Here is a 26,719-nt window from a genome sequence, read left to right on the forward strand (position 1 = left end):
TGCAGATTCAGTGTTTATTACAATTCAGAGAACTCTTCCTGTATTTGACATCAGATTCCTTGCTGCCATCAGGGGCCCCATTCACCCTCACACTGGACCATCTCTGTCTTCCACATCTACCACCTTCTCTCCAGTGCTGTTAGCTCTTAATCCGTCTCCCGCAGTTTCAGTCATGTTCACTCTGCTCCTCGCTGTTTTAGTTTATTAGTGTATAATGCTGAGGTGTGGTTTGCAGCGTTTTCCCTTAGTTCTGCAGTTGTCCTTTTCATTTCATTCTGCTTATCGTCTTAGAAATTTTAACAAATGATTTTCTTGGGCCAATCACCCACAAGCCTCTGCCTCTGCTCCTTGCCGTACGCTTTCTTCCAGGCCTAGTTCACCTGTCTCTCGAATGGTGTGTTCCTTCTTCCCTTCCTGTACTTGATGCGGGGTGTGGGGTAGGGGTGGGCCATGACCTGTCAGCATGCCCGCCATGTCACCTCTCTCTATCCTGCTCATGGTCAGCCAGGGCGGCTCCTCGGACCACGGCAGTGCTGCAATCACCATGAAGGAATTTCCTGGGGCATCTCCAACAAAGAGGACCAGCCTGCCCTTCCTCGAAGCTGTGAGCTTGCAGCAGGTGTTGCTCTCAATCACTTTCCGCCGCCTGTGTCTGCTGAGGGAAAAGAAGGGAGCTCGCTCGACCAGGGCTGCATCAGTCCGCACTGGGGGGCCAGGGTTTTGTCCTCTCTTCCGAGATCTCCTAAAGGTAGGATGGCTGCCCGGGGAGAGCAGTGCGGCCAGCACATGGCCCCAGCCAGCAGTTCCTTCGGCTTGGCTACAGCCACGGGAGCCATATCCAGTGACTGAAGTGAGATGGGAGGGCAAAGGCCTGGCTTCCTCTGCCCGACATGCTACAGAGCCCCCGCCGGGGTCCGAGACGACGTCAGGATGCACCCTGTTCTCCCCGCTGCTTCCCGCTTCCTTTCACGAGCAGAGATTCCTAATATACCATCCCAACATCTGCTCCAGGGAACTCAGCATGCAACACTGCCCCACGCCGGCCCCTTACTGCCGGCCAGAGGGCCCTCCATATAGTCTGCCACCAGGAGGGGCAGGACCCAGCAGCCCTTCCTGCCTCTGCCAAGGCCCAGGGCAATACAGGGGGCAGCCCCGCCAGCCCACTCTCTACAGAACAGAGGACTCTGTCCACTCACCCTATCCCCTCAGTCCTCCTCCAGGGGGTGGAGGAGGAGATGGACCACACCGGCGGCCAGTCCACCAGGATCTTTGTTTCCCTATCCCACCCTTTTGAAGTTTATGGCCTTGGACTGTCCTCCTCCCCTTATTTGCTTACTGGCAGTTTTTTTAAAAACTATATTGTGGGGACTTCCCTGGTGGCACAGTGGATAAGACTCCACGCTCCCAATGCAGGGGGCCTGGGTTCAATCCCTAGTCAGGGAACTAGATCCCACATCATGTCGCAACTAAGAGTTCGCATGCCACAACTAAGGAGCCCGCCTGCCATAACTGAGACCAGGTGCAACCAAATAAATAAATAAATAAATATTTAAAATAAAACAAAAGAAATCCTGTCACTAAAAAAACAAAAAAGCAAACCAAAAAAACCCATATTGTGCTTGCATAATTAATTAAGAGGAGACTCTTAATCCAGAAGTCTTTTTACACCTACATTTACAGGTGTAAACCTTAATTTTTTTCACCACTGAAACTGTTTTGTAAAACACAGAGGCACTATTTGTCAAGCTCTTTAAAGATAACCGTTCTAGAAATTTATCCAAAAAAATCAATTAAGCAGAAGCAAAAAGGCGTGCATGAGGTATTGACTAAAGAATGACCAGTAAGAAACACCGCTGCCCTGAGAGTTGGGTAAAGCAGGGCACCTCTCCTAGCATCACGAAGACAACAGAACACAGCCACACAGCTTATACACGGGGGGGGGGGGGGTGTGAAAGCCTTCCTCGGTCTGGCTCCTTGCCAAGTCCAGCCACATGCCCAGCCCTTCCGGGTCCCTGCCCAGCTGCCCCATCGCTTCCCGGTCCCCCGTCAGGCCGCAGGCGTGGCACTGTGGGTGCTGCTAGTGGTCCCGTCTGTCGCCTCCACTGTGAACCTTTCCAGGCCAGAGGCTCTCACCCATGGAGGCCTGACAAGCAGAGAGCAGCTGACAGACACCTGCGGAGTGAAGCACTTGGAGCAAGAGAGCAAGTGGAAGGAAGGCAAGCTGGTGTGGGCTCCATGGTTGCGGCCACACAGCTGACTTTCCTTCCTGTGCGCTTTGCTGATCCGTCAAATGACTGAGGAAACCACCCCCATAAATTCAGTTTTAAGCTGGTTGAATATACACATAAATACGTGTATTGTAATCATAGCTATATAAAAAGTATACGTATATCAGCCAAGTTTAGATTGAAAATGTGAGAAAACCAAAGGAATAAAGTCCATTTGGTAGAGCTACACTCTTTGCTTAAATGTCATTTAGCTGTTGTTTTGATGTAATTTCTTCCACCGACCACATTTCCCACCATGGTGCTGACCCGGCTCAAGTGCCACCTCCACACAGGGCCCTGGCTCGCCCCTGCGGCCTCTGCACCCCTCGTGCCAGCACTGACCTGCCGTGGCAACGATGGCTTTACTGCCCCGTAGGTCCTCCAACAACCCTGAGATGGTGCCACTATCCCCAGAGTGGACGGGGGAACAGAGGCTGGGGGTCGCCTGACTAGCCCATGGTCACATGGCCAAGAAGTGGAACCTGTGCCTGCTTGCCCCGTGCTGCCCTCCAGTTGCCCGGGCCCACACCCACGAGGGCCCACGGGCTGCGCAGGGACTGGAGGAGCTGGCAGCACGAGGCTCCCAGAGCAGGCCCACTCCTCACGGTGCTCACCACCTGCACCCGATGTGAAACACGGCACAGGCCACGGCCACGCCCCCACCGCATGGTGGGGAGCCTCTGCCTCCATCCAAGTGCCACGAAACATCAACTGCCCAAGCCCAAGCCCACTCACGGTGCCTGGACAGGGCCGCAGGGCCCTGAGGCAGAGACGAGAGGCAGGGACACCGGGCTGAGGGCCATCCCCACCGGACCGCGTCCCCACACCTTCGTCTGCGGGGCTCTGGAGCTGCTGCTGGTGGCACAGGGAGCGGAAGCTGTCCTCTTCCTGCCAGATGATGCGGTGCAAGATGATCCAGGGCAGCACCGAGGACACGTGGGGCTCCTTGGGCTCCTCCTGCACGGCCATGCTGCAGTCGATGACCTGGGGCGATCGGGCGTCACTGCAGGGTCAGCTCCCCCCGGGGTGCGTCCTTAGGGCCAACCGGGCTGCGGGTGGGCAGGAAGGAGCCAGGCTACCTGGATGAGGTTGTTGGTGAGACGGGTGAGGCCAGCGGCGGAGGATGAGTCCCTCAGGATGCTGCCGCTGTTGTCTGCTGAGAGCGCCTGCTCGATGCCCAGCAGCAGCTGGGTTACCGTGGCCACCCACTCCTCCTTGGCGGCAGCCTCAGTGGCATTAACCATCTGCTGGACTGCCTCATTCAGAGCCACGTCAGAGCACTCGAAGCACTGCCGGTGGTCCTCCAGCTGGAGCAAGGAGTCCTGCATGAGGGAGGAGGGGGCAGGAAGGCGCTGTGAGAGCTACGGCCACGCTCGCCACGCCTGGCCCCACAGGGGCCCAGGGCATGCAGAGCAGGCCCGCCTACCTCGACCGCCCTCCGAGGTGACAGACAGGCAGAAACGCGCCTGAACGCAGATCAAAACCACCCCCAATATAAGAGCCTTAATTGCCAGGAAAACGGGGCCTGTGTTTCTTTAGGGAAAGCCAGCACCGAGCAGGAGCTGCTGAGGTGTGAAGCCCACAGGGGCAGAGGTGGAGGCCGCAGGCTGGAGCCAACCCCACCTGATCAGAACACGCAAGGGGCTCGTTGACAGAAAGTCAGAGACAAGACAAGGACCCATCACTCTAATGTGACATGATCCCCAGTGCTTGAGGCCAGAAAGAGCTAAAAAGCAGAAGAATAACTGCCAACAAATAGGAGAGCAGATCAGCACTGACTGTGGCAGCAGACCATCCACCCAAAAGAGAAACCATCAGAAATAAAGGGAATGCAGTGAAGTGGCCAGATTTAAAATAAACACGCAAAAATCAACAAGGTTCCTATGAACCATAAACGTAGTTAGAAGACATATGGACCAGCAAAAACGTCCTGCTCAAACAGCAACGCAAAGTATCAGGACTAAGAATCAACACAACCATGAGGAGACTGTACACTTACATTGAAGAATGTGGCAGGCAGCTCATCTACACAGGGAGACCGAGCCTCCTGCATATCCCAGAGAGGATTCCAAGTCAGACCCTCACCCTACAAAAGCTAGGTGAAGCGGGTTACACGCAAGCATGAACCCAACACCTAACGCTGCAGGAAGAAGCAAGGCACACAGGCCTCTGTCTGTTGACACGCCCCTGCGGCCTCCCTTGTGGAGAGTAGGTTCCGTCAGGGGGCCTCCCCGCTGCCCGGTGTGAGGCACACTGTGGGAGCTCCATCCTGTGTGTGCAACAACTGGATGAATGTTGTTCTAGCCTCGAAAAGGCTTTCTAAGCATAATGAACAAATTTACCACTGTTTGAAAACATCAAGAGATTTAATGACCTAAAAATTCAAAACTTATGTACGTCAAAGAAAGCACAAGCTGCAATTTAAAATCAGACAACAAACTGGGAAAAAACATTCGATGAAAAAAAGATTAATATCTCTAATATATAAAAAGCATTCCAAATCAATAAGAAAACACACCCCCTCAAGAGGAAAAGGAGCAAAAACCAGCAGATTCCCCAGCACTCGGCCCAGGCCTCATCTCGGGCCTCGGCACCATGCGGTGCCTCCCCAGCAGCAGCCCCCTCCCCTAGGGCCCCCCCCCGCCCACTTTGCCCAGGAGCTCCAGACCACAGAGCAAGACCACCTGAGCCACTGAGCTGGCCTGTCCCTGGCACACTCAGCTGTCCACCTCACAGCCACTGGCGCTGAGGTCATCACAGCTCGTCCCCTGCCCTCCTCTCCCCATTCCTCCCCTTTCACCTCCGCTTGTTCCCAGTCACACCTCTTAACCATTTCCCAGTTCAAGAAAGTCAGTTCAAAAAGCCCGGATGGGGACTTCCCTGGCGGTCCAGTGGTTAAGACTTTGCACTTCCACTGCAGGGGAAGCGGGTTCGAGCCCTGGTCAGGGAACTAAGATCCCACATGCTGTACGGTGTGGCCAAAAAAATTTTTTAAAAGGTTAAAAAAAATAAAAATTTTTAAAAAGCCTGGGAGAAGACTGGGCTCTCTCCCTAGACTGAAGAGGAAGGACCCAGTGAGATAATAAATCAAAGCCCACCCCACACCACTGAGCACATCCTGTGTATCGTCTTCCACATCCATCTCCACGTGTCCCGAGGATGGCGGCAGCGGTCACTGCCAGCACCTGTCTGGGGCTTGCCACATGCCAGGCATGATGCCCACACACGCCAGCTCATGAAAATCCACAGCAGGCCTCTGAGGTACAGACAATAACCATCTCCGCTCCAGAGACAAGACGCTGAGGCGCAGGGAGGCTGAGTGACCGCGCAGCCCAGCAGAGGCTTAGTGCCCAGCCAGCTCTCAGCAGGGGTTCATGTGCTGAGGACGGGGGCATGGAGGGAGCCAACAGGGCACATGGGCCTCACACACCACACTCGTGTTCCTTTCCTTCAACTACTTGATCCTACGGGACTATTTACCTTCACTTAATTCTTTACATTGTATAGATATTTTATCAATTTTATATGTACTCGATAGTTAATTTAAAAAGCAATGAACAACATGCAGATGAACCATCAGGTGGATGGATGGCTAAGCCCTGACTAGTCTCCCTTCCCCCTCTGCCACGTGGAAGTTCAGAGCCTGGCGCAGGCTCACCTTGAGCCCAGCAGACCCCTAGGCTCTAATTCCCCCCCCCCATATATTCTCACCACATCTTCCCGGTGCCCGAGGGGGCGGATTTTACTCCACTTCTCTCTACGCTCTCCAGGGCTGCCTCCAAGCCCCCGGAGAAGAAACTCCGGCCAAGCAGAAGGCACAAGCAGGAGAAGGGCTGGGGCAGCACACACCTGCAGCAGCAGCAGTTGGGCCGGCCTCTCAGGCACAGATGTCATGAACTCCAGGTGTTTGGCCCGGTCAAACCCACTGGGGCACAAGGTGGGGCGGAGCAGGCGCACGACGGCCCGGTGGTCGCCAGCCTCGTACAGCCGCTGAGTCTCCTCCAGTGACTGGCACCGTTCTAGCGACCTCAGGTTCTTGTCGATCTGGAAAAGGCCCAGAATCACTGCCTGACGACCAAGCCCTCACGGGCTCCCTTAATGCAGCCAGAGTTTTGCATTTTTTTTAAAAATTATTTTATTTTATTTATTTTTTATTTTTGGCCGTGTTGGGTCTTCGCTGCTGCGTGCGGGCTTTTCTCTGGTTGTGGCAAGCGGGGCCTACTCTTCCTTGCGGTGCACGGTCTTCTCATTGCGGAGGCTTCTCTTGTTGTGGAGCACGGGCTCTAGGTGCATGGGCTTCAGTAGTTGCAGCACACGGGCTCAGTAGTTGTGGCTCACGGGCTCTAGAGTGCAGGCTCAGTAGTTGTGGCGCACGGGCTTAGCTGCTCCACGGCATGTGGGATCTTCCCGGACCAGGGATCGAACCTGTGTCCTCTCCATTGGCAGGCGGATTCTTAACCACTGCGCCCCCAGGGAAGCCCCCCAGAGTTTTGCATTTAACAGACCCAGCCGAGAAGTATTTACAGCAAGTATATACCTTATAAAATACTTTATAAATAGTATTTCTATTAAGGGCAAGGCATTCAAGTCTTTGAAGAACAAATATACCAGAAAACAAAACTACCACAGAAGCAGAAGGGCTCCAGAAAGTATCTGTGAAAATAGTTAGACAGCCTCATGGCCACAGTTCAGGGAACCAGACTCCTAGAACCATGGAGCATGGGGCTTCAGAGACCTAGGGAGCCAGGCCAGAGGCTGGCACACACCACCAATCCCCGAACACTTTCCTCACAGGAGGCCTGCAGGATACGGGCAGCAGGGGCACTGCACTAGGCCTGGCCCTGAAACCACTCTGCAAGAGTCTGAAGTCTTTCAGCCAATGTGAATGTGTCACAGATGTGGAACTGTGGGCATGTGGTCAGAGGCTGCCCAGTGAGGACAGGATTAGAACCACACACCGCTGACCCACCCCAGGGCCAGAGCAGCACTGGTCTGCTTCTGCGGGGCTTTTCCTCTCGTTCCTCTGGGGCTGCTGCCACACGCAGGCCAGAGAGCTGAGCAAGAGCCATTCTCCACCCTGTGGGCAGACACCTCCACCCCAGCTCCCAGCCACTGGCCCCCAGAGGAGCGCTCCATCAGGGGGTGTGCCTGCGAGTCTGTGGCACCCTGTGCCTCAGAGCTGCCTCTCCTGGGTCCCACCCTGCCCTACTCAGCACGTGGGCCGCTCTCCTAGTCCGCACGGACAGGTCAGGCCTTTGACCAAGAAAACATCATTAAAAAGCTCCCACTCACCTCCTCCAGGGAGACGACCGAGTCATTGTGGAGGTTGGGCAGGCGGATCACGACGTCTCTTTGCTCGGCTCCCGCCGCAGCCCGGGCGGCAGCGGAGCTCTGCAGCATCTCTGTGCAGATGTCATAGTTCTCCAGGGCCTGCTCCATGTCTCCCTGGGCAGAGGAGGGGCACTCGCTGTGCTGCACCAGATGCCTGCCCCCTGAGCCCACCAGACTGGGGGCACCATGAGGGCGGTTTTAGCCAACTACTACCATATCCCCTCTACAGAGGGGGTGGGGCTTAATAAGTACCTGCTGAATGAACGCATAAACGAATGATTCACACTACAGCTCCAAGGGGAGCATCGTGACCCTCGTGGTCGTGGTGAGGACACCGGGACACCAGAGCAAGGCTGAGTATCTATTCCAGATCTTGAGCAAAGCTGGCAGAGCCGCGACTAGACCCAGGCCTGTTCCAGCTCCAGAACCGACTGTGGGGCACTGGGTGCCACAGTGTGCAAGGGGCTGGGGAATAGCCAGCCCTCCCGGGCCCTCCAGACAAGCTCCATTCACACAGATGGGCAGTGATTCCCTCCCAAAAAACTGCACCCATTTGCACACGTGCTCAGGCTCTCTTGGGAAACAAAAGGAAAGGGTCAAGGCTCCAAAGCAACCTCGCTGGGTCTATAGGGGGCCCATGAGGCCCCTCGTGGCGCTACAGCTGTGCTGATGGTGGGCGTCGGGATTTCTGAGATGCTGCACGTTCCCCACCACATCCCACCTCCTCATGCAGAGCCCAGTGCCCAGTGCCACACGTGCGCACACACACCCTCCACCACGCGGCCAGCTCTCTCCCCTCCCGCTGGGTACCAGCGCATCCTCCCCAAGCAGCCGACCACAGACCAACCTGCAGCGCCAGGAATCGCGCCTTCAACCAGTACACGCGGACCACAAACTCCAGCCAGCCATCCTCAAACAGGTCTCGCTGGGACGAGGCGAATGACAGCTGCAGGAGGTCCCCCAGGAAGTGGGCTCCCGGGAAGTCGGGCCCGAACCTGCCGCTCACCACACCCGCAGGGCAGTTCCGAGGAGACACTGAAAACCATCGGCCGAAAGGAGTCAACCTCATGTGCGGGGCCCAGACACCCTTCTGCTCCCTGAGGTTGCCCCCAGCCCTGAGCCCTTGGAGCCTCACAGCCCCAGAGCAGCAGAGAGCCAGATGGGCTGGATGGGGATACGGAGACCCTGGGGCTAGAGGCCCTCATCCGGCAGACTGATCTGGAGCATATCTTTGCTCACCAGGTGGTGGTTTAAGTCAGAACGATCCATATCACCTGGGACAATGACTGGGGACACGTAAAGTATCAGGTGATAACCTGAGAAAATGGAAATGTCACGTCCCTCATCCTGAGTAACAGAAGCAGGCAGGTGGCTCCCTTGGGGCTCAGCTGCTTCTCAAAGGCCCCGGGTCTTTCCTGGCCTGACAAGCTGACCCAGGAAATGCGCCCCCTGTAGGTGTGACTCAGCCCCCCACTCCTGCCCCCTCCCGGCTGCTGAGGGTCCAGAAAAGTTGCCCCACACAGAACACGGAAGGTCGCCTACCTGCAGAGCTCCGGCCCTTGGTCAGCAGCCACTGGTCCAGCTGCAGCTCCATGCAGGAGAGGGACATCAGCATCATGTCCTGCAGGACGGGTGCGGATGGTCAGGAACAGGGTCACATAGGTCAAGGGCAGGGGATGGAACGAACCTAAACTAAAATTTACTCTGATGAGAACATCAAGTTTTCCTCTACCTACTTTCCATTTCATAGGTGGTAATCACTAGCTTCCTGCTGGGCCATAAGGAGAGGCACGTGGATCTACACTGGAACAGACTCGGGAGGACCCGGGAGACCCGCCTTCAGTCCTTGGGGACTGTCCCATGGAAGAGGCAGCCCTGCCACCTGCCGAGCGCCAGGCACTCAACCCTGACAGCCCCCAGGGTGGGCGCGTCATTCCCTGGGTGGACCAGAAAGCTGAGACTCAGCAGTAAGGAGGCGCCAGCCTGGCCAATGGGCACAGCTGGGAAATAACCAAGCTGGTCTGTCTAGGGACCAAAGCCTCGGCCCCTCCCACTGCTCCACTCTGCTGGGACATAAGGAGAGGCACGTGGATCTACGCTGGAACAGACTCGGGATGACCCAGGGGAGTCTGGGCAGGTGGGCCTGGGCAGATGCTGCCAGGAAGCAGTCCCTGGGGTGTCCCAGTGGAGGCTGCACCGCCAGGGGCCCATGACCCACACGGCCCTGAGGACCTGTGAACCTGGAGCTCCTCCACCTCTGTGCCCCCAGCAAGAAATACCACCCAAGGGCCCTGAAATCTCCCAGTGCTGCCTCCTCAGAAGCGGCCTTCCTCTTCTCACGGGAGAAGGGGCCAAAGCACCCTGGCTCCCTTGGCCCTGGGAGGCACTGAGTGCAAGAGCCTGGGCTGCAGAGGGCAGTGCGTAGGCTCGGCCCCCACAGCTGGCAGTCCCCAGCACCCCTTCGGCAGCCTTCCTCCACCTCTGCACTTGTGTCTCCTCACTTGTTGAAAAAACGGGTAGCGATGGTCCCTGGCTCCTAGAACACAGCAAGCCTCCACCTTCCAGCCTCTCCGCTGCTCTCCTCCTGCTCGTGAACCTCCCTCCCCCGTGATCCGCCCCCCCCCGTCTCAACCCCACACCTCCACCTGCAGTTGCAGCCCAGGCCCCCCGCCTATGCCTGGCCCCCACCTGCCCGCCACCCGGCCAGCCAACCTGGATGTGCCTGTCGCCACAGTCCCTGAGCAGCGGGTTGGGCAGGCTGGCGCTGTGCCTCCGCCAGCTGTGGTAGATGCTGAGCACAACCTCTGCCAGGCCCGGTGGCCAACGCAGCAGGAACCTGTGGCCCATGCTCTTCAGGTAGCGCATCATAAGCTCCAGAATGCCCCCGTTGCTCAGGTTCCCCAGCAGGAAGGCGTGCACGTCTTGCTTCTCTGCCCGGAGCGGGGGAAGTGACCAGACTTCAACAGAGGACCCTCCATGCCAGGGGCCCCATTTTGTTCGGGAGATGAGAGCGGGCGCCAGCGGGAGGAGCCCATGTGCCCCAGGGGGGCGCTGAGGGCGGGCCTCACGGCTGTGGGCACACCTATCTGAACCTCCAAGGCCCAGGCGGGTATGAGAGGGCTGACCCCTGGGTGTGGCCTTGCACAGCAGCACAGCTCCCGGCCATACCCAAGAGCTGGGATGTACCCATTCGACCGGCAAAGCCCGCACCCCTAGGGGAGCACGGTGGAGTGTGAGCCAGGACACTCCAGCACACCCCCTGCCTCCAGCTGACCACAGACCTCAGGCAGGACAAAGCCAGGCAGCCCCTGGACCACCCTTGAAAAACCACCCAGACCCATCTCCCCAGCACGCGGCCTGAGCGGGTTCCAGGAGAATGGGAGGAAGGAGTCCTCACAGCACTGCCCGTGGTGCCTGGGTCCTACCAGATTCCATGAACGTGGCTGAGTCGAAGGACAGCCTGTGGGGCCCGACGCTTGGGAAGTTCTCCAGTTTGGCTTCTGACGGGACTTCGTAGTTACTAAAGGGATCGTCTTCCTCCTCGGGGTCCAGCTTTCTTAACCTGCACGGAACACACCGAACTCGCAAAGGCCACAGCGCATGTTCCAACACCTTCCCCTGAGAGAGAGGAGAGCTGAGCCGGACCCGAGGCTGGCCCCAGCCCCACGGAGAGCTAGAGACAGAGGCCGAAAAGCTCCACTTGGGCAGCCCAGGTGGCCAGGCCTCCAGGTGCCAAGGCCCGAGGGGGGCCTGGGGGACGAGGAGAAAGTGGGTGGGTGGGCAGCCCCTCCAGAGCTCCTCATAGCTCTCTGAGCCCAGGGAGGCCTCTCCCAGCAGGCACCACACCTCAGACCCCCCCAGAGACTCCACTTTAGCCGAGCCTGCCACCTCGCCAAGGATGGACAGGTAGGCGCCTCCTGACGTCCTGGTGTACAACTGCACGCTTCTGCCCCAGGGACCACGCCCAGCAAGCCACCGTGTGCCCCTGCCTGATGATTCGAGGAAGCTGATGTGAAAACCACACAGGAAACCAGCAGTTGAAATAAAGAATAAAAAAGAAGGTAGAAAAAAAAAAAGAAGGTAGACACTATTCCACACAAAGCGGGCTGGGGAGCAAGGCCCTGGGCGGGGCAACGACCAGAGGGGAGATGGGGAAATGGTCCTCGGGCCCCTTGGCACCTCCTCTTCGCAGCCCTCGGAAGGGAGACCTGCTTTTGGAGGGGCGGCTAGGGAGGAACTGATCAGAGAGCCCGCCTCCTCCACTCACTGAGAACAGCTCCACTTCTGAGCATTTCCCTCTCACCACACAGAAACGGAAAGGCAGCAAATTAGGAAAATCAGGAACCTTGTGGCAAAACAGATTTACAATCCACCTAAAGATCCTGGCTCCTCCTCCTCCTCCGCTTGGATGCATCACCATTGAAACCTACTGTCACGAGCCAAAATGCCAGCTGAGGACTCCTGGGACACAAGCTCACGTAACACACGTGGTTACCTCCCAAACTCCACTCCAGTAACCGGGAAGGAATAAAATGGAGTCAACTCACAAAGACACAGAGGGTAAGAGAGGAAGCCCCAGCTGACAAGACATGCCCACCAAACGTTAGAAGGCAGAGAGATGCCCAACCAGCAGAGACTGACTGCTCTCTGCCCTCCGTGAGGGCATTAAGAAGTCTGGCACTGGCACCATAAACCCCAGGAAGGCTCAGGCATCAAGGTCCCAGAGCGTCTGAGGGAGGTGACAGGGCAAGGACCAAAAGCATGGGGGCTGGCGAAGACCTAGGGAAGGAGCACTGGGGCGCAGCCCCCCAGCTCCACGCAGCCTGGCCCATCTCCTCCCGGGAGGCTCCTCTGAGGAACACCGCGAACCAGTGAAAGCAAGGGATGACTCCTGAGCCCACCGTCCACCTTCTCAGAGTTCGAGGGAACCCTGCTGAGCCTGGAGAAGCCAAGCAGGCGCCCTCCCTGAGCGCAGGGGGTCCCTTCCACAGGCCGTCCCCACGTCTGCACCTGAGGAGCAGCAGCCCCAGGCCTCCTGGCACCAAGGGAAGGCCCAGGGGCGTGAGTGGGTCACCTCCAGCTCCAAAAGACACAAAACTCACGGTTCCTGCCTTCAGGACATTCAGAGGCAGGAGAGGCAAGAAAACCCAAGCCCCCAATCCAGGAAGACCTGAGCGTTGGCCGTTTGTACAGATGTTACAGGAAGACGGAGGACATGCCTGGAGGGGAGGGCGACCACGGAACCAGGGACGTGAAGGGAGGCAGGAGGTTTGTGTGCTCCCTTTTCTAAAACAGAAAAAGTGCACCGCACCTGGACGGCAGGAACTTCACCAGCAGCTCCTGGAAGTCCACCTTCTCTTCTTTTTTGCACTTGGTGTTTCGGACGCGGGCAGACCGCCGCTTCGCCGTCTCCCCGCTCTCCTCAGAAATCTTCTTCCGCTTCACCCCTTTCTTGGATTTATCTCCTCCAGAAACATCACCTTCACAAAGAGAGAACGTTGAAATCTCACAAGAGTCAGGCTAGGGAAATGCACCACGAGGCACTCGGTCCCTTCTTTTATAATAACCCTGCCTGCAGGTTTAACCTGTGGCTTCTTTGACATTCAGGAAATCTCCTGTCTGCTCTAACAAGGAGCCTGGGAAAAGTCCATTCCAAACCGCTTAAGTCTCACCCCTTTCTCCAACTCATAGAGCCCAAAAGCCAGATCTCAAGGCTACTTTCCACACTACAGAACGCCAGGGTCTCAGAGTCAAATGCCCCATCCCCCTGCCCCTCCCACTGGCTGGCTTGGGATGGAACAGAGCAAGTCGCAATGACACTGACTCTGTCCATCGCCATGGCCCAGTGACACGATGTGGGCAAGAGAGTCACATAAATCATACAGAGAGAAGAGGGGTGTCATGTATGATTAAGTTAAAAAGTTAAAAACAATCATATACAGGTTCATTCAGAAACTTCCTTAACTGCCAGATATTCTTCATTGGTGACACAAAAATCAAGGAAAGGCTCAGGAACTTTAGTCTGAAATTCTTTTACAACTCCAGTGATAATAGAAACCAATAAAACCATTCCAACATATACTACCGCATACGGTGGTAACTATGCTGACTGCTTCTTAAAGCTAAAGAACTCAGAACATCAGTGCACAGCAGCACTGGGTGCAGGGCGTGAGCCAGCAACTAAGCAGAACCAGCAGAGGGACCCGCCAGCTCACAGGTCACAAGCAGGAGTAAACTCTACCCCAGGACTGAGCAACTGGGCATCGAGTGGTCTGAGGAGCTGTATCCCTGAGGCCAACCCCTTCCCTGCAGGGGCCCCAATGCAGAACCCACCGCTGACGAGGGAGGCCCTGCGAGCAGGCCCAGAGGCTCCCCTGTGGGGCCAGGAGCGGCAGCAGGACCCGTCCCTCTGGATAGACCAGGGCACCCCGACTCTCATTCCTGCTCAGCAGACGGGGTCTCTCCCGAAGCCAACCCCGAGGCCTGCTCACCTGCGGGGATGCCCGTCTCCAACAGGCTGGGGCTGTGCAGCAGGAAGCTGGCCGTGGCCACGGGGGCGTACGAGAGCACAGGCTCTGCCACGGTCACCTCGGGGTTGGCGTTGACGGGGCTCGGCTGGATCACGCTGACAGGTGCCACCACGGCAGAGGGCACCAGGGGCTGGCCAGGGTCCTGGTAGTCGGACAGGTCGATCCTCTTGCCGAGGCTGGGCCGTGGGGGCTCGCAGGTGGTGAGGTGGTGGTACATGGCCAGCAGGCTCTCCCCGAGGCACTTCCAGCTGCAGGAAGAGGGTCACCGCCCGGGTCAGCACACAACACGGGGTGCCCGGAGCTCAGGGCTGCCATCTCCATGAGGGCGGGGTGGTCTCAGTTTACTGATAGCTGAGGTGGAGCAGCCGGGGCTGGAGCAGAGCCCGCACCCGCTCCACTGCCCGCAGGAGAAGCCCTGAGGCATCTCAGCCCCAGGCCCCTTCAGACCTACCAGGCACACAGAGAAACCACAGACTCACTCAAAAACCCCTTCCCTACAAGGTTGAATCTTTAAAACGACGGTGTCGTTGACCTGTTGTCACTAGTCTGGTTTTCTGGGGGAGGAATACTGGCAGGGATATGGTCTAAAGGGGCTGAACAGCTCTTGGGCCGGGGCTTGCTGGATGCAGACCGAGACTGTCGTGTGTTTTGTGGTGTGTAAGTTGTGTTGTGTGCCCTGTTGTGGTGAGGTGTAGCATGTGTTATGTTGTATGCTGTTTTGTGTTTTACTTCTAGTCATGTGTTGTGTTGTATGTCATGCTGTGTTATGGTATGACACAGTGTAGCCTGACGTACTCACCCTTCCAACCTTGAACAGCTTCCCAGGCCCTCAGACTAAAAACCAAAGCCTCTGCCTGTCCCCTCAGTGGCGCCCAGCCTCATCGCACCGCCGCAACCCCGCCCCCCCCACGCCTGCCCCCTGCACTCTCGCCTCGCTAGCTTGCTTTCAGTTCTGCAAACAAAACCACCCCCCACATACCACAGGGCCTTTGCACAGGCTTCCCTCTGCCCGAAAACAACACCCCACTCACACCCCCCAGCTCCTCTGCCTGATCCATGCCCACTCCTCCACCAGACTCCAGCTCTGGCCCTAAGCCTTCCCCAAACCCCGGAGCAGTGCAGACCCCATTATGAGCTCTCGGTGCTGTGCTTCTCTCCTCGAGGGGCCTGTCAGCTTTGCACGTGTGCCCCTCCTTCTGGTGACTGAGTACCCCTGGGACTGCCTCCAGTTTCCTGGGAAACTCAAACGTGCGGGAATGAACAAGTAGGAGCAGTAACGTGGGTCGGAACCAGCCCCTCCTGCGTGCTGGCTCTGCACGACCCCCAAGCACTCAATTCAATTATCATGATGACCCTACAAGAGAGGGATACTGCTCCCTCTTTTCCAGGAAGTGGCACATAATGACCCGGCGAGGGCACCAGGGCTGGACCCCAGTCTGTCCCACCTGGTGGGGAGCTGCGGGCCACCACGTGACTTGCCTCCACATATGAGACACTCTCAACTTATAGGCACGAGGGTCAATGCCAGGATGTTAGGAACAGACCTCACCGAAGGGCTAAATGACCCCAACTCCAGGGACCACCTTTCCCGGGGCTATGCTGAGGCCCACCTTCCAGGATGCCAAGCAGCCCTAGCAGGGGAGCATGGACTAGAGATCGGGAAGCCAGGACGTGGGATCAGCTCCCCCCTCACCAGTAGCCTCTCTGAGTCCTGGTGTCCCCCGTCCAGGGCTTGGCTAATGCTGGTTTCCTTCTCCCCTTAGGGTGGGCAGATGAGAGGGGCGTACAGGAACATGGCAGGTGGTGGGTCAAGGACAGCAACAGAGAGGGACTTCGACCGGGGAAGGCCCGGCCTGCTTCCTGCAGTCACCCGCCCATGTGCGCCCAGCTCCTGCCACGGCAGCAGCCCGGGCGGGCTCAGCCCCCTCCCAAGCAGGGCCCAGTGGCCACCAGCAACCCAGACCCAGACGACCTACGTGAAGAAGGGGATGGGCTGCACCAGCTTCAGGTCCGGCTCCTTCTCATGCGTGGTCAGCGCCTGCCGCCTCCTCCGAAGCCCCAGGGCCTCATCCATGATGGCCTGTGACTCGGCCGCGCTCACCGACACCTCGTGGATGGACATGTCACTGAGAGTGCGTGAGACAGAGAGGAGTGACCGTGTCACACTAGAGCCAAGATGGAAATCTTACACAGAGGGATGCAGTTAATATCCTTTAATCTGTATTACTTCTTCCTACAAATAAAATAACTACTTGAGTCTGGGCTGAAAAGGGCAGTAATTAGCATTCTTAATACCCACGTTACACTGAAAATGATTAATGCCCTTTGATCTGCTTACAATTCATCACCTTCATTTGTATTAACAGGATCATAGTAGTGGCAGAAAAGCAACAGAAAAATTAAATGCTGCTCTCAATTATTTGCTGAAAACCTTTTAAGAATTTAACTCTCCCATCCTACCCATCCCAAAAAAGGTTATCAGACCAGCCAAGCTCACCAAAGCCTATGGAGATCAACAGAAAGGTGGGAGTTTGAGGCCCCGGATGCCTCCCACAGGCACACCTCTGCCTGTGGTGGCCCGGCGAGACCTGCCCCCACTGCCCTGTGCCCTCCTCCCCACAAGGCTCCCCCGTGGAGCCACGCACTTATGGACTCATCATCTGTCCTACATGCTCATCGACCACCTCTCCAAAGAAGGTCAGCTCCGTCAGGACAGATGTGAATAAGAGGCACAATCTTACGAGGGATAAACACCAAAATAACCACTAACTCCCAACCGGTGAGCTCCCAGGGCCAAGGAAATACCAGAGGGCACAGGAGTTGGTTCCACTGGAGGATGGGCGGGGAGGCAGCCCGGACTTAGAAAGCTGCCAAGAGGGGATGTGGGGCTTGGAATACGAAGGGGCACGAAGACACCATAGGGAGAGGATTCCAGGTGAGGGCGCTGTGGGAGCCAGGGTGCGGGACCGGACAGGACATAGCAGGGCCCTGGGACAGCTCTCCCCTTGGTGGAGGGAGAAGCAGGAGGAGAACTGGGGGGTCAGACTGCAAAGGGCCTCCTGGGCGATGAAGCTAAGCATGAGCCTCATCCCGGAGGCAGGCACGGTGGCCCGATTAGAGGCGGGCCAGGCAACACAGGAAGCACAGCCTCGGAAAGGGGTAGGGTGGGCAGCGAGGAGTGAGGTGAACAAGGCTGCTGTGAGCACCCAGAGGAGAGCCGCAGGGCAGCGGGGAAGGAGGGCAGAGGACAGGCGGAGGCACCACCCATATGAGGCGCGTAGGGAAACAATAAACCAAGCATATCAGAGCCGTTTGCCAAGTGAGGGGCCTCAACAGCCCCCAGCCGCTGGGGAGGAGGTGGTGGGCTGCAGACTCACCATTTCAGGAACATCCGGAGGGAGTCCTGGCGGAGACACGGTTGCTCCTCGAAGATCTTCTCCTTGAGAACCAGCCCCTTGCTGTAGCGGCAGTCCTTCTCCAGAGCTTTGCAAATGAAGTACAGACAAGCTGGCCAGAAAAGAAACAGGCGTGACCTCCAAGCTGCGCTCTGACTCTCTGGCCTTGCCAGTGACGCCAGGGAAGTAGTCCCTGCTCTGGAGTCCAAGAAACACCAGGTAAATGACGACAAGACACAACTTTAATCCATCCAATCGTGAACGATTTTTGAAAATAATAATACCAAGGTCGAGGGGCAAAGGCCCACACTGCCAGGGAGGACGGCTGAACAATCTTTCTGCGGAAACATGGGCATCAAACACAGACCCTCAGCCCAGCAAGCCCACCTTGAGGAAACCCTTCGGGAACTAGCTGTCGGCAAACTGGAGTACGGCCGCCAGCTCCTCTCTGCCTGGGCCCCGGCCAGCCCTGTGCCCCACCCAGCTCCAGAGTCTGAGTATGGGTGCAAGGCACTCCCATCAGGAATAACCAGAGAAGGATGGAGTCAGGGAGGAGGAAGGAAAGCTGGAGCAGAAGCAGAGATGCCACGCGGAAGTCAGGGAGAAGGGCAGTGGGAGAGCGGTGCCCACGCCACAAGCAGGAAGGGGTCTGGGCTGCCCCGCCAGCCGCCCACTGAACTAGGGACAGGGGGTCCAGAGGTTCCCGCCTAACCGGAAGGAGGAGGAGGACATGGTTTCCTCTGGGAAGGTGGTGGGAGCAGAGAGAAAACGAGGGGGGCACCAAGCCTCTGGATGGACTGGTCAGCAGCACCAGAGCTGACCGTGCCCGCAGCAGAGGGAGGCCTGCCTACTCCTCTCGAGCGCCCATGTAGCGGCTGCTCATACTCTGGGGCCTCGATGTGGTTCTGCGGCTCTCACAGACACATGCACCGCTCTGTCCCCCAAACCCATCTTCCCACTAATACTTCAGCTTATCAAGTGCGGCTTCTCCAGGAGAGAGAACTGAGCCTGGTGCCAGAGAGAAGGTGGGACGCTGAGGCTGGGGCCTCCAGGGGGCGCCCAAGCTCCAGGAAGAGCCCGGGGAGAGACCCATAGTCACTGAAGATGAAAGCACTGGAGTCAAAACGGGCGATCCACAGCACGGGTGCGGACATCCACGGAAGGACACGCCCGAGAACGTTTGCGTGGAGGGACACAAGGGCCCAAGTCCAGAAATGACCCCACGTGCAAGCACGCGATGGTCAGAGGGTGCAGAGGAGGGCAGACAGCAGAGGACCCACAGCAAAGGGGCTGGGAGAAGGCACCCGCCCCCGCCCGGGCCCACCTGGAGGAGGCGACAGAGGGCTGAGCTGGCTCTGGGGACACAGGGAGAAGTCAGGGTCACCTGGGGCAGGGACAACTGGGAAGGGGCCACAGCAGCCTGCCCCTGGGGCATGCCGACCCCGCCGCTAGCCCTGTGCTGCACACGGTTCACCTGACTATACAGAGCTATGGTCGCAGTCCCATGGGTGGCGGGCAGGGCCCAGCTTCCCAGCCTCCGCTACCCCATCCTGCTCCACCTGCTCGACGCGCTCTTAGAAACAGAAGGAAAAGCCTCCAAGAGTCAGCCTTCCAGCTGTAACCTTCAACGTGAGGGCAAGTGCTGGCAGCAGGTCTGTCCTGAAAAGAATGAGCAGACCACGCCAGGACCACCTATGCCCGAGGCCAGCTGCCCTGCACCCGAGCCCTGCCCGGGGCCCTCCCACAGAGCTGCCTGGAGGAGCTGCCCCAAGAGGCCCAGAACCCCAACAGCGCCCGCCTCGGGACAGCCCGTGAGGGGCCGAGCAGAGGGCCAGGTGGGGTCAGAGAGTGAAGCAACTGGAAGGCAGACAGGGCTCCGTCTAGCACAGATCTTTCCAGCAGCCCTGCTCCTCTGTGGAAGGACCAGCTGCTAAAAGGAGGGAGTGAGCTCCCGGCACCGGGAGTTAGGCTGCAGCCGCTAGGCCGTCTGTCAGCAACTTATAAGAACAGGCACAGGGTGGGACACTGCAGAGACGAAATGAGAGACTGAAGGGAAAACCGCTCAGAAGACATGCTTCCTACTACAACGCATGGGGTAAGTCTCAACCAAGAAAGAAAGACAAGCAGAGTAAAGCAGGGAAGTAAAGTCATCTCCATTTCCCCTGAAGGTAGGGCAGAAAGCCCTTCAGTGTTAACTCTGGCTCCGAGCTCATCCAGGCCTCCCGCCCTCCTCGGTCCAAGTGCACGAGCACGTGGCAGAAAGCAGCGACACCCCACTCACTGGTGTAATCGCTGAGGGTGTACAGGACAGTGATGAGGTTGTCCAAGCAGGGCCAGTGGTCAGGATTGCACCGCAGCCCTTCCTCAAAAGCGTGGCGAGCCAGGGGGACCCGGATGAGCCTCAGGGCCACGTGTCCAATTTTATACCAGAGGTTGACGTCCGTGGAGTCCAGCATGACCGCCTGGTAGCAGCACAGCAGAGGCACACTCAGTCAGCTCCCCAGAGCGGGCATCCATGGTGGCAGGAGAGCACAGCACCAGCCCAGCCACCCAGACTGCCCAAGAAATGACAGGGAAGTCACGTGGACCAATTTATCTAACTCAGAACATGTTCTTAATACATTCTGTCACTCTGAACACCTGTACTCCTTACATATTTGATATGTAAAAGAAGTGCAAGAAGTAGAATTAAAAGAAAATACAGAAACCTTCTGGGATTCTAGAAACAGCATGGGTGGGAGACAGACGTGGGTTCACATCCATACTCCCACACTGCCCAGCAGCGTGGCCGCCAGCCTCAGTATCCTCATCCCTAAAATGAGGATAAAGACGCCCTCCTTGCCAGACGGCATGAGGGTGAGCACGTGCATGGTGCTGGCGCCTCAGAGGTGCCCACGCAGGTAAGCCGGCCTGACAGAAATAATGGCAGTACAATTCTGAGTAGGTACTGGGTGCCAGGGGTCAGGCCCTGTGTTCAGCACCCTCTTTATATCACTCCAACTCTACGATGTAGACCTGGAGGCCCAGAGAAATGAAGCAATCACCCATGGTCATGTGTGCCCTGTGTGGCAGAGGAAGAACACACATGCAGCCCTCTCTGAACTTGCTACTGTCACCTACTGCCTGGGGCCTCGGGCACTACAGCTGACACAGCACCACAACCCCACCCCTCCCCCAAGAACTCCCAAAGACCCGGCTGAGGGGAGCACCTCCAGGTAGAACTCCATGGCTGTCTCCAGGTCCTCCCTCTGGGCGGCCAGCTGGGCCAGGTTCTTAAACGTGGAGTACTTCAACATCAGCCCAGGGTGTTTCAACCCCTCCTTCTCATCACCAGACGAAACTGCCTGAGAACAAAGCAAACAGGAGTAAAGTGACACCCAGGCTCTGAAGCCTCAGCTGGCAGTCAGCAGGACACCTGGCTTCAGGGCTGGCTTCTGCCACAGGCCCTTGGGCCAGTCCAGTGCCACCCTCCACTGGAAAATGAAAGCGTGGCCCCAGATGTCCTTTAAGGACCCCCCAGTTCCGAGCACACAGAGGAGAAAGGCCAGACCACCAAGAGGCGGTTGGCGGGCCGTCTGGGCACCAAAAGACACAGAGGGAACCCTCCTGGCACTACCGCCACGCCTGAGGGCCCAAGCCTAGATGGTGACATTTACAGCATCGGTAAGCCAGCCAGAGGCTCCCGCATGCCACTCCCAGCTCTGATGCTTCACTAGCTGCATGGCTTTGAGCCAACACCACCTCGCTAAGCCTCCATCTCCACACTGTGAACTGGGGACAATGCACCCGCACTTGGCAGAGTGGCTGTGAAGACCAAGTAGGAAGAGCAGCTGGCATTTACGGAGCTCTTACTCTGCACCTAGAACCGTTCTGCATGCTTCTCTGGACTCATCCAACCCTCAGAGCAAGCCAGAGAGGTGGACGCTCCGCAGGCGGGGAAGCTGGGGGCAGAGGGCCTCTGGGGCCTCACCTCTCGCAGCAGGCGCGCCTCCAGGAGCTCGTGGTAGGCCTTGGCGGACTCCTCAAACCGGTCGTGCTTCTGCAGATCCAGGGCCTTGTGGTACAAGGCAAAAGCCTCTGCTTCCTGCAAACCAAGACAGGAGACATTTTCACACAGCACAAAGGTTTGTCTTTTTAAGCCAACAATGTGTGAGAGGGGGCTGCTGTCAAGGCCATGTTACTCGTCAGCTGCATGCTCTGTGCTGGAAACAGTCCTAACGTTCCAAGCTCGCAGGAGCTCATCACTGGGAGAAGAGCCCCTCAGCAGCCCCCCAAGGAGACACGAGCAGCACGGGCTCACCTGAGTCTAAGCAACAGCAGAAGGCAGGCTGAGGGCACAGAGCAGAGCAATGCCAAGGTTCTGTGAGCCTCGCTGACGCTTTCTGGGAGAGTGGCCCCAGCAGCCATAATAACCCAGGGACTCCGAGAGAGCAGGGAAGGCTTCCACTGCTTTCTATGTGCTGCTCTGCCTCAGCCTGCTCGCTGCCGGGAGGGGCAGAGGGGGCACTGGGCAGGCTGAGCCCCACTGACACCCCTCAGGGCCGGGGACCACTGACTAGCAGCGTCCGTGAGGGCTCCACACACTGTCCTGGCTTCTCCCGAGAAGGGGGAGGTGTATGCTTATTCCAGGGAAAACAAAGACCGGAGCAAACCCTTGTTATATTCGCGTAGGAGGTATGGGGAGAGCCGGCGGAGAGTAAGGCAGGCAGGCTGGAATGGAAGTGGTGCCGGGCCTCGTGGCAGAGAGGAAAGACCAAGAATCCGTGCTCCCCACAGACCACCAGTGAGACCTGGGCTAGGCAGCACCCTCCGGGGCCTCCCCCTGGAAAGTGACGTGCTGCCATCCCCTGGGTGTGCCAGCTTCTGAGGCCCACACAACCAGCTGAGTGAAGAGCCAGCTCCGGCTGCAGAAGGGCCCACGCACACTCAGAATAAACAGTGTGACCATCCTCAGCGTGACCCTCTCTAAGTGAAGCAGGTCAAACAGGAGATGGAGAGCCGGCCATCTCTGTAAACAGGGTTTTCCTCTAAAATCCCATTCAGGAGACATCGGGATGCATCTGAAACATGGTGCCACCCGCAGAAATGAGAATCAAGGTCCAGCTGCAGAGAAGCCCATTGACCACACACCTGCGCCTCCTTTGTCTGGGTCTTGTGACTTTTAAAGCTTCCTTCATGATCATCCTCAACCGTAGAGCTGGCATTTAAGGCTGCGATTCGAATCTAGAAGCAGAGATTTGACGGAAGAGTTGCTTTTAGATGAGACGTGTCTCATCTCTTCAGTAACCCACAACACGCACAACACTCTGTAACACACTCGGCCTCAAACAGCTACGGCCTCCCCAGATGCGGAGGAAAAGGAGGACTGGGACATTCTGAGGGAACCACACCAACCTGTTCAGGGAGCGTGTCCACTACAACAGGAACAGGCTGGGGACACCCCAGCAATGGCCCGACACAGCAGAAGACCCAGGCATCGGAAAAACAGATTCCAATGACACGGGGTAACTGTGTGCCTCTCTAGCCATGGTGATGCGGCCCTGTAAACCACCCAACAGGACAGCGGGCACCCACACCCTCGAGGGTGCCAAGAGCCCTCTGGGGAGGAACGCTGCCCCATTCAGACAGCCGTCAGGGCCCATCCAAGAACATGGCCCTCGCCCAGGAGGACCGCAGAGCAGGTGAGCATTAGCACATACCATAGTCAGAGGCTTCGGCACACCGCCCAGCACCGCCCAGCACTGACCAGCACCGGAAGGGCAGTGCCAGCCCACGCGGCTCCTATGGAGGAAGGAGAACAGGTTGAGGGAGGGCCCGGGAAGCACCAGGCCACCAGGAACCCATGTCCAAACCCATGGGCCTCCCGGCTCTGGGCACACAGGCTAGTGGGCCTCGGGATGGCTCTTCAGTCTGTTACCCGGGGAGCCCCTGGTCCTTGGGACGGAATGCCCACCTTTGCCAGACCAGGGGCCAGGGACAGAGGGGAGTTAGACCGACATCTGCCCCCAGGACTCACTGCTCAGCAGAGGTTACAGATAAATAAACAATTATTCTTTCAAAAGTTGAATGAAATAAAGAGAAACACAGGCAACAGGTGGAGAACAAGTCATTCGAAGGGATGGAGGAAGGTGAAGGAGGAAGCCCTGTGTTAAACCCCAGGAAGGGACAGCAGTGGGGTAGAGGGCGGGAAGGCAGAGGCAGGGGGCCTGGAGGATGGGACAGAAATATAAAAGGAAAAAAATTAGAGGTAGGCAGACCAGTGTGAAATCTGCTAAAAAAATGACAGGATTGGTGAGGATGTGGAGAAATCAGAACCTCATCCACTGCAGATGCGAACGAAAAATGGTGAAACCCGTCTGGCAATTGCTCAGAATGTCAAACACAGAAATTCCACCCCCAAGAGAAATGAAAACATGTCCACACCAAAACTTGTTCATGAATGTTCACAGCAGCATTACTCATGACAGATTGAAGGTGGAAACAACCCAAATGTCCGTCAACTGACAAATGGATAAAGAAAATGTGGTATGTCCATACAATGGATTATTATTCAGTGATAAATAAAATTAAAGCACTGGTACTTGCTACAACATGGATGAACCTTGAAAACACGCTAAATGAAGGAAGCCAGTCACGAAGGCCACATACTGTCTGATTCCATTTATACAAAATGTCTAGAATAGGCAAATCTACAGAACCAGAAAGTAGTCTAGGGGAGAGGGACACATGGGGAGTGACTACTACCAGGTACAGGACTTCTTTCTGGGGTGATGAAAATGTTCTGAAATTGACGGTGGTGATGGTTGCACAACTCTATGGATACACTTACACTCAATGAATTGTATACCCTACACAGGCGAGCTGTTTGGTCTGTGAACTATGTGCTGCTATTAAACAAAGAGATGCCAGGAGCCTGGCTGGGGCAGTGGCACTGGGGACAGAGGGGGGGACACGTTCCAGGAGGCAAACTCACAGAACGGGGGGGCCCTGGGAGGCTGGAGGGAGCAGCAGGGGTGCCGGGTAACAGCGGGGGTTCTAGCCTGTGGGGCGGGGAGGAAGAGGCAGCACCACCAAACAAGCCCGTCAGGGCAGAGGAGGGAGGCAGGAACAGTCTCACCTGAGAGGCTGGCAGAAGGCCCCGAAGGGCCCAGCAGGCAGTGGAAATGAGCCTTGGCAGAGACTGAACACGTGCTCCACATGTATAAAATAAAATGACCACTGCTACTGCCAACGGAGCTCACAGCTAAGACCTTCACAATGGGCTCTGAGTTCTCCAAGGGTTCCTACAAGGAAGAAAGAAAGTACAGTCTTCACAGACGAGGAAGACTGAAACCCCACGAGGCTGATAGCTATTTTATCTCCTGGGTTCCACATTTAGAAAAAAGAATTCTGCTGATTAACTCTGGAAACTGCTGCTTGACTATAAACTATGCTACAATGGGCACTGTGACCACCATACAATCTGGAAAAAAAAAGACGATAAAAGTAGAAACTATAGCACTAAAACCCTGTACCTAGGGAAAACACACACACATCCCAAGGGGCAGTGCCCCTGTGAAGAGCGAAGGGAGAGAATGAAGTCCCCATCAACTCTGGGTGGTGTCTTTCAGTCGACCTTTCAGAGGCCAAACCAGCTTCCCCAAGGACTCACTCTTCTCTGGGAGTGGATTTCCACACGTGCTTTTGATTGTGGACAGATCAGGCTTCACAGCAACCGATTCAGCTGCCAGATTCTGGACTAAGGAAGGAAGGCCCTCCCTCCGCCCCTGCTCCCTACAGGGCTTCCCTAGTGGTGCAGTCGTTAAGAATCTGCCTGCCAATGCAGGGGACATGGGTTCAAGCTGTGGTCCGGCGAGATCCCACATGCCGCGGAGCAACTAAGCCCGTGCACCACAACTACTGAGCCTGCGCTCTAGAGCCTGTGAGTCACAGCTACTGAGTCCATGTGCCACAACTACTGAAGCCCACGCACCTCAAGCCCGTGCTCCGCGACAACAGAAGCCACCTCAACGAGAGGCCTACCCACCACAACAAAGAGTAGCCCGCCGATCGCCACAACTAAAAGGAAAGCCCGCGTGCAGCAACGAAGTCCCAACGCAGCCAAAAATAAATAAATAAATAAATGTATAAAAATAAATAAAGTGTTAAAAAAATCTACAAATAACAAATGCTGAAGAGGGTGTAGAGGAAAGGGAACCCTCCTATATTGTTGGTGGGAATGTAAACTGGTGCAGCCACTATGGAGAACAGTACAGAGGTTCCTTAAAAAACTAAAAATCGAGCTACCAAACGAGCCTGCAATCCCACTCCCAGGCATATACCCGGAGAAAACCATAATTTGAAAAGATACATGTACCCCAGTGTTCACTGAAGTACTATTTACAATAGCCAAGACACAGAAGCAACCTAAATGTCCATCGACAGATGAATGGATAAATAAAATGTGGTATATTTATACAATGGAATATTACTCAGCCATAAAAGAAAGAATGAGGGACTTCCCTGGTGGTCCAGTGGTAGAGAATCTGCCTTCCAATGCAGGGGACGCAGGTTCAATCCCTGGTGGGGGAACCAAGAACCCATATGCCGCGGGGCAACTAAGCCCGCGGGCAACAACTATTGAGCTCGCGCGCCTCAACAAGGGAGGCTGCGTGCCGCAAACTACAGAGCCCATGCACTCTGGAGCCCGCGCACCACAACTAGAGAGAAGCCCACACGCCGCAACCAAGAGTCCGCGCCCTGTAACAAAAGATCCCACGTACCGCAACTAAGACCAGACGCAGACAAAAAAATAAGGAAACTAAATATATTAAATAAATATCACAAAAAAAAACGAATGAAATAATGCCATTTGCAGCAACACGGATGGACCTAGAGATCATTATACTAAGTGAAGTAAGACAGAGAAAGACAAATATCATATGATATTGCTTATATGTGTAATCTAAAAAAATTTTTAAAAAGATACAAATGAACTTATATACCACAAAGAAATAGACCCACAGACATAGAAAACAAACTTATGGTTACCAAAGTGGGGGGGATAAATTGAGAGTTTGGGATTAACAGATACACACTACTATATATAAAACAGATGACCAACAGGGACCTACTGTATAGCACAGGGAACTGTACTCAATATTTTGTAATAACCTATAAGGGAAATTAATCTGAAAAAAAAGATATATATGTATGT

The 26,719-nt window shown here is 56.2% G+C and overlaps 1 protein-coding gene across 1 annotated transcript in view; it reads right to left on the bottom strand.

The window, feature by feature from the left end:
* The window catches only part of CABIN1 (calcineurin binding protein 1), a 97,876-nt gene that overhangs the window by 69,541 nt on the left and 1,616 nt on the right, over positions 1-26,719 (bottom strand). Inside the window, 18 exon segments of the mRNA XM_060028466.1 lie at positions 3,095-3,251; positions 3,347-3,589; positions 6,117-6,311; positions 7,560-7,712; positions 8,446-8,633; positions 9,141-9,219; positions 10,311-10,528; positions 11,024-11,160; positions 12,910-13,078; positions 14,090-14,376; positions 16,105-16,254; positions 17,506-17,635; positions 19,805-19,985; positions 20,733-20,867; positions 21,494-21,607; positions 22,654-22,746; positions 23,223-23,264; positions 23,266-23,304. Coding sequence (XP_059884449.1) covers positions 3,095-3,251; positions 3,347-3,589; positions 6,117-6,311; positions 7,560-7,712; positions 8,446-8,633; positions 9,141-9,219; positions 10,311-10,528; positions 11,024-11,160; positions 12,910-13,078; positions 14,090-14,376; positions 16,105-16,254; positions 17,506-17,635; positions 19,805-19,985; positions 20,733-20,867; positions 21,494-21,607; positions 22,654-22,746; positions 23,223-23,264; positions 23,266-23,304 — 2,710 coding nt within the window.

This window comes from Delphinus delphis, chromosome 13, assembly GCF_949987515.2.
Source record: "Delphinus delphis chromosome 13, mDelDel1.2, whole genome shotgun sequence".
Classification (NCBI taxonomy): domain Eukaryota; kingdom Metazoa; phylum Chordata; class Mammalia; order Artiodactyla; family Delphinidae; genus Delphinus; species Delphinus delphis.